At 42.3% G+C, this 6800-nt stretch overlaps 1 protein-coding gene across 1 annotated transcript in view; it reads right to left on the bottom strand.

Moving 5' to 3' along the window:
* Positions 1–346: 346 nt before the first annotated feature.
* LOC140724678 (uncharacterized) overlaps positions 347–6800 on the bottom strand; it is a 23348-nt gene continuing 16894 nt past the window's right edge. Inside the window, exon 4 of the mRNA XM_073039103.1 lies at positions 347–719. Within this exon, the coding sequence (XP_072895204.1) occupies positions 347–719 (373 nt within the window). The remainder of the gene's footprint in view (positions 720–6800) is intronic.

Here is a 6800-nt window from a genome sequence, read left to right as displayed (position 1 = left end):
AGGTATCTGCTGACATAAAAACTGCTTAAATAATTTCCTTCTAATTAAATTAATAACAAAAGTAATGTCATATTTAATGAAAATTTACACTTTATTTATTCAATGAAGAGTGTTTGAAAGTTAACGACTGAAAGTTTATAAAAAACTGCGTCTCACGCTCTTTCAGCACCACGGACATCTCATGTAAGGCCTGGAGAGGGGGGGGAACGAAAGCGAGAGAGAGAAATTACGATTAATGGAAACGCCGCCTAATCGCCTATACGCATTTTGAGTGAAATACGTGGTTTATTTTATTATTTTAATTATAAACTTTATTTCTGCTAAAAGTGTGTTATAAGACATGCCACTAAAACTTCATCTCCCTCCTGAGCTTGAGTGTTGAGATTGCTTTAATGAGCTTATCTTTGTCCAGCGATCTTGTTATCTCATGCACTGTTGACATCTGTGCGAGAGCTAACAGACGCTCCTGGATCATGGTTGTCCTCAGATGCTTTTTGATGAGCGTTAGCCTCGAAAGACTTCTCTCTCCACTCGCTACAGTCACAGGCACTGTCAGCATGAGTCTTAGAGCAATGGTGAGGTTAGAATGCAGCTCAACCAGATTGTTGCTGTAATTGTAGCTCAGAATCTGCAGGCCAGTGATTTCTTTTGCAGGCACGGCACTAACAGCAGCCGACACCTCGCGCAAAAGGTCCTCAGCATCCACGTTGCCAAGTGCCCTCTCCAGGTTTAAGCAGCTGTCCTTCAGTGTGCGACTTTGTGCGTTTTTTTTTCATTTCCTCTCTTCCATAAATGAAGCTAAATAGACTGTAAAATGACTCCATCAGCTTGAAACGCTCACTAATGCCTGTGATGGCAGAGTCCACTAGTGGAAGGAAAACTTCTGTCTTGTACCGTTCCTCGGGTGCCACTCTCATGGAGGGATCTACATTTTGGGACTGGTACTGGAATTGGCGTTTTGGTTTTCTGATTCGTGCAGTAAGAAAGACCATTGGCATATCTATCTCTTCGGCTATGTCTCTGGAATCTGTTTGGGCGGATGAAAGGCCGTTCTCTCTTTATTCCTTGAGAAATTTTAGAACATATTCCACCTCGCGCTGTAGCACATCGATTCCCACTTGTGGGCTCTGAAGCAGCTTGCTGACACGATTCACCTCATGTAAAACATTGTACCAGATGATAACAGTCAGCAGGAATTTTCATACATAATCTTCTATTCTAGGCCTTTGGCTGCAGATGTGGTTTCACTGTCACCTTTCTGTGTGGCATGTTCAATCAGTGACAGGGGCACATTGTCAACATCAGGAAGCTGGTAGCGCAGGACATTTACACTTCCCACGCGGCATTCCCATCGCGTGTCGGATATTGCCTTGAGGATCATCTGTGGCACGTTCTCCTTGAAAAGCTCCCTTCTCTGTGTTGATGAGTGAATAGTGTATATAGACCTTGCAGCACCCCCAAAGAAGCACACAGACTCCACTGTTAATTTTGCAGCATCGACAATAGCTGGGTTTAGGCTGTGGCTGGCGCATGTCATGAAACAGTGTTTTTTCTGTTAATATCTAGTACCCTCTTCTGCACCCCGCTATTTTCCCCCCGCATATTGCTCCCGTTATCATATGCCTACACTTCTGCATTTTGAGATAATCTAATCCTAACTTTTCCATATGCGTTAAGAAAATGTCGGTTTGGCCTGCACCTGTTGTGTCAAGCACAGGTAGGAAACTGACAAAATGCTCACTAACAGTAGCTCCGACATTTGCTTGGCATGTGACAATGCGCAGTGTCACAGAGAGCTGCTCTATGTGTGCAGAGTCAGTGGTGCAGTCCATTATCATCGAGTAGTAACGTGATTGTTTTACTGTCTCTGTTATCGCGTCCAGTGTCTTGTCTCCAATAAGTCGTGATTAACTCATTTTGTATGGTTTTCCCCATGTAGTGGGTCAGAGCAATCTTCTTTTGTTCTCTGCTCGTCTGACATGTTCGCTCATCACTGGGTCGAACTCGGCAAGCAGCTCCACCAGACCTAGAAAAGTTCCCATTATTTGGTTCATGTAGGGTGGAATTGTGGCCATGGAAAGCAAGGTTTCGTTCTGTAAGGGGACAGACTATGGCAATGAATCTCTTCATGGCGTCAATCTAGTGTTTTTTTTTTTCTCAGCATTTGCATTTCTTGGTACGTGCTGTCAATGACACTGTGCGTTCTTAAACACGTTTCCAGCTCGCGCCAGCCATCCATGTTGGCGCGGTGCGGCATTTGACTTCTCATGATCCTGGAGCGTGAGAGTGAGTCGCTCCCACACTCTGAATCCTCCGCAAGTGAGATTGTGATTTCGCTTGCCAAATAGGGGTACAGCAGAAACAGAAGATTTAATCAGATGATTCTGAGTACACTAACCATGACCTACGAATGGGTTCTCCATTTTTCAACTTCATAAGATATCTGTTCTCGTTAAAACGACGGCGTGATTGGCTCTGTGGAAAGTTAAAGTCCGCTAACTCAATGGGACCTCTCCTAACAATGTCACTGGTAATATGCGTTGGCCAACGTGCCGGATCGGTCTCTGTGAATGTTGGTGGGGGCTTTCTCTCTGTCTGGTATGCTGCTGACGTATGGTGCAGCAGCAACTGCAGGTTGGCGGGGCCTTTTGCAGATGCTGGACCAAAGAAAGATGTAACTTCTGGGGAGACTATTTAAAACATGTTGTTTTGTTGTCCAATAGTTTCCGTTTTTTCAGTACCACTAGGATAGGAGCGTTCATTTTCCTCTCATTGAAAAGTAGCCTTTCTTAGCTAGGAGCAATGTTTTACAGTATTTTATCAGATGTCAGTCAGCGAGCATCCACTGGTGGTTCGGCTGACCACCAGGAGAATGTTGTGGCGTCTGGGAACTGTTCATTAAATTTTTGCATTTCAGTCAGGGTTCCCTGGGAGGACGGGCCAGTTTCAGTCGAAACGCGTGAAACGTAGCTAAGGCCGACTATGACCCTTTCCTTATATAGATCTTCACTAGGTCTTACTGAATACGCTTTATCTATCTCTCTAATTTTATTAGTAATCTCCAGAGACAGAGAAGCAGTTTCAGCGACAGGTTACTATCGATGCAATGCTCCTCAGACAGGATGAAGAGGTCAATACTCCCCAATGCAATTAGGCTTTACAATTCAACCGCCAGGACTTAAGAACTTTTTTTAAAAGCTATTATTAATGCTTTTTGAGATAGTGATTTAGATGCATATCATATTTTTTTACTGAGTTAAGTATTGTATGTAATTAGTTTTGCTACAACAAGTGTATGGGACATTGGAAAAAAAGTTGAATTTCCCCATGGGGATGAATAAAGTATCTATCTATCTATCTATCTATCTATCTATCTATCTATCTAAAAGTTCCGCTTTGGTTTTCCTTCTTAAACCTGCTGAATATGAAATTATCTGTCTCCTAAGAAAGGATTTCATCGCATCTCAGACAACAAAATTTGACATTCCTTCAGTTGTATTAAGTTAAAAAAAAAATAGACATTTGCTCCTTGATTAAAACTAACAAAAGCCGGATCCTGCAACAATGCGGGATTCAATTTCCACTTTGACATTTTCGAAAAATTATCAGAGAGCTTCAGACTTAATTTCACAGGCGCATGATCCGACAGCGCAATGACGTCATACGCACACTAGGCAACGGAATATAACAACCGTGTATCTAGGAAAAATAATATATTCTTGAGTATTTACGATGAACGCGTGAGAGATAAAGAAAAAAACAAAATCTTTGTCATTGGGGTGTTTTTATCTCCAGATATCGACCAGGCCATATTCTAAAATAAACGAATTAATACAGGTCGCCGCTTTGTTAGGAAGCATCGGATTGCTTGATGATCTGTCAATCGCCGGATTAGGGCAACATTTAAAGTCACCGCCAATGATCAACTTATATTCATTTAGATTCGGAAGCTCTGAAAAAAGCTTCTTAAAAAAATCAGGACTGTTTGAATTACGTGTGTAAACACACACCAAAGCGACCTTCTGACCGCATAATAAACCAGTGACAATTAAATATCAACAATCGAATCAGTAACAATGTTAAAATGTACAAAAGGGATTTTCCAGTTAACCAAAATAGATACCCCTCTAATTTCGTTCGTTAATAAGGAGTGACATAAAGGGTCTTCCAAAACTTTAAAAAAAAATCTTCATCCTGTCTCCGTACATGAGTCTATTGTGCAAAAATAATATCCGCATATCTTCAAAAACTTTTTTACGCTTAATAGGATGATTCAAATTCCAATAAATTATATTGATTTTTATTAGCATCCGTGTTTAAGATTTAACTTAAAGTTTTATAAAGAAAGCTATTGCGCAAATGCGCACTAGATCCGCGGGGGAGGGGGAGTGGAACGAACCCGGGCACTGAGTCCGAGTCGAGAAGCTTTACGGTCGTAGCGAGAGTGGAATAGGTGCCAAGGGGAGTCTTTACCCGGAGTCTTGGTTTTAGTACAGAATTCAGGAACGATGCTAGAATTAGATCTTGTAGTCCTAAGAACCATGGGACGAGGTTACATGTACGTGAGTCGACCAAGACCTAGTCTGAGCTTTATGTTCTTGTCCAGCCCTGGAGTCCCACGTCCTACCCCCTCGTCCAGTCCTGCTAACTTATCACGTCCCAGTCCTTGTCTAGATCCGGAGTCCGAGCCCCGAGTCCAAGACCCAGGTTCCAGTTCCCTGTACAGTCTCTGACTCAGTGTCCTTGTCCAGGTTCCTAGTTCCTAGTTCCTCGTCCAGGTCCCTTTTCCTAGTCTAGTCTGAGCCCAGGCCCTGTATCCTAGTCTTGTCCAGCGTTGTTTCTCCTCCCCACAACCCTTGCTTTCTAACACAACAGGTCCTCACTCATTCGCTGCAAAATATATCATCCACCGGTTCCTCTTTGTTCTGTCCTGATTGTAATTTTGTCAATGGATTCAAACATTTGCCAGGCAACATTTTTCATTAAGGACATCCTTGTGGACTTGGACCTATTTTATTCAAAGTCTCCACGTAGACACATAGAAACATAGAAAAATAGGTGCAGGAGTAGGCCATTCGGCCCCTCGAGCCTGCTCCGCCATTCATTATGATCATGGCTGATCATCCAACTCAGAACCCCTGTACCTGCTTTCTCTCCATACCCCCTGATCCCTTTAGCCACCAGGGCCATATCTAACTTCCTCTTATATCTAGCCAATGAACCGACCTCGACTGTTTCCTGTGGCAGAGAATTCCACAGATTCACCACTCTCTGTGTGAAGATGTTCTTTCCTCATCTCGGTCCTAAAAGGCTTCCCCTTTATCCTTAAACTGTGACCCCTCGTTCTGGACTTCTCCAACATCGGGAAAAATCGTCCTGCATCTAGCCTGTCCAATCCCTTTAGAATCTTATACGTTTCATAAGATCCCCCTTCAATCTTACAAATATTTAGGCTTTTTCGTTTCGGCCCGTACACTTCATCACGATTCCAAAAGAATGGGCGTTGACTAAAATATCGACTCTTAATTCATTTTCATGGATCCTGTTCTGGCCTCCTAAAGTCTTCTAGGATTTTGCATGTGTTACTCTGGATTTTCAGCATCTGTAGCGTCTCTTGTGTTTATGATACTTTCATTCGACAGTGATACAGTACCGACTCCAATATTCAGATAAAGCAGCATCTTTCTAGAAATCCTGAGGAATAAGGTTCAGCGGACCCCTCAACATCGAGCCAGGAAGACCACAAGAAAATCAGATATAGGAACAGAATAGGCCACTTGGCCCGTCGTCTGTTCCACAATTCAAGTATGGCAGATTCTTTTTCGCCAACTCAGCCCCACTTCACATGCTTCTCCCGCGTAACCTTTGATGCCATGTCGAATCAAGAGCCAATCAAGCTCTGCATTAAATACACACATAAACCTGACCTGCACAGTTGCCTGTGGTAACAAGTTCCACAAATGCACTAGCATTTGGCTAAATAAATTTCTCCGCATCTCTGTTTTAAATGGACAAGCCCTCTTCATCCTCGTTATTCTAGCGAGTACAGACCCGCAGCCATGAAATGTGCTTCGGATGATAATCCTTTCATTCCTGTATTTCATCCTTGTGAAAGTCCTCTAAACCCTTTCCAATGCCAGCACATATTTTCTTAGATGAAGAGACCAAAACTGTTCACAATACTCAAGGTCATTATGAATAACTCCACTATTAGTACAAACTGTAACTACACATCTGTCACGATTAGATAATGGCCACATCAAACTTGACAAACTGTAATACTTCAACAAGATCATCCACCTTATTTCGGATACTCCGTGCATTTATATATAAAAAATTGAGTTCTGTATCTGCTGCCCTTTTTTGATTCACTCTCACTAATGCACCGATACTCACCCAGCAGTCTACATTCTTGTCCTTTCGTCTGCATGCCTCCCGGATGTCTGACTGCATGCTATATTTTCGTTTTTTACCATTCGTCCTATTCTGAGTCTCTACACTCCGGTTCCCAGCCCCCTGCAAATTTATTTAAAGCTGTCCCCAATAACTCTAACAAACCTGCCGGCAGGAATACTGGTATGTGGTGAATTATTTATACAGTAATTTGTCGACTTTTTGTTATTTTTTGAATAAATTATGGCTATACTTAACGGAGAACTATGAAATTTCATGACATATGTCAGTGATGTTAAGCGTGATTCTGAAATTAAAGAGAACATTTGAACAATATTCCTTACAAAATAGGTCGCAGAATTTCTCTGGAGTAGGGTTTTCCAAACATTTTTAAGGAATGGATCATT

The sequence above is a fragment of the Hemitrygon akajei genome, chromosome 3 (genome assembly GCF_048418815.1).
Source record: "Hemitrygon akajei chromosome 3, sHemAka1.3, whole genome shotgun sequence".
NCBI lineage: Eukaryota > Metazoa > Chordata > Chondrichthyes > Myliobatiformes > Dasyatidae > Hemitrygon > Hemitrygon akajei.
The sequence above is the reverse complement of the archived record's forward strand: the minus strand, read 5'-3'. Positions and strand labels throughout refer to the sequence as shown.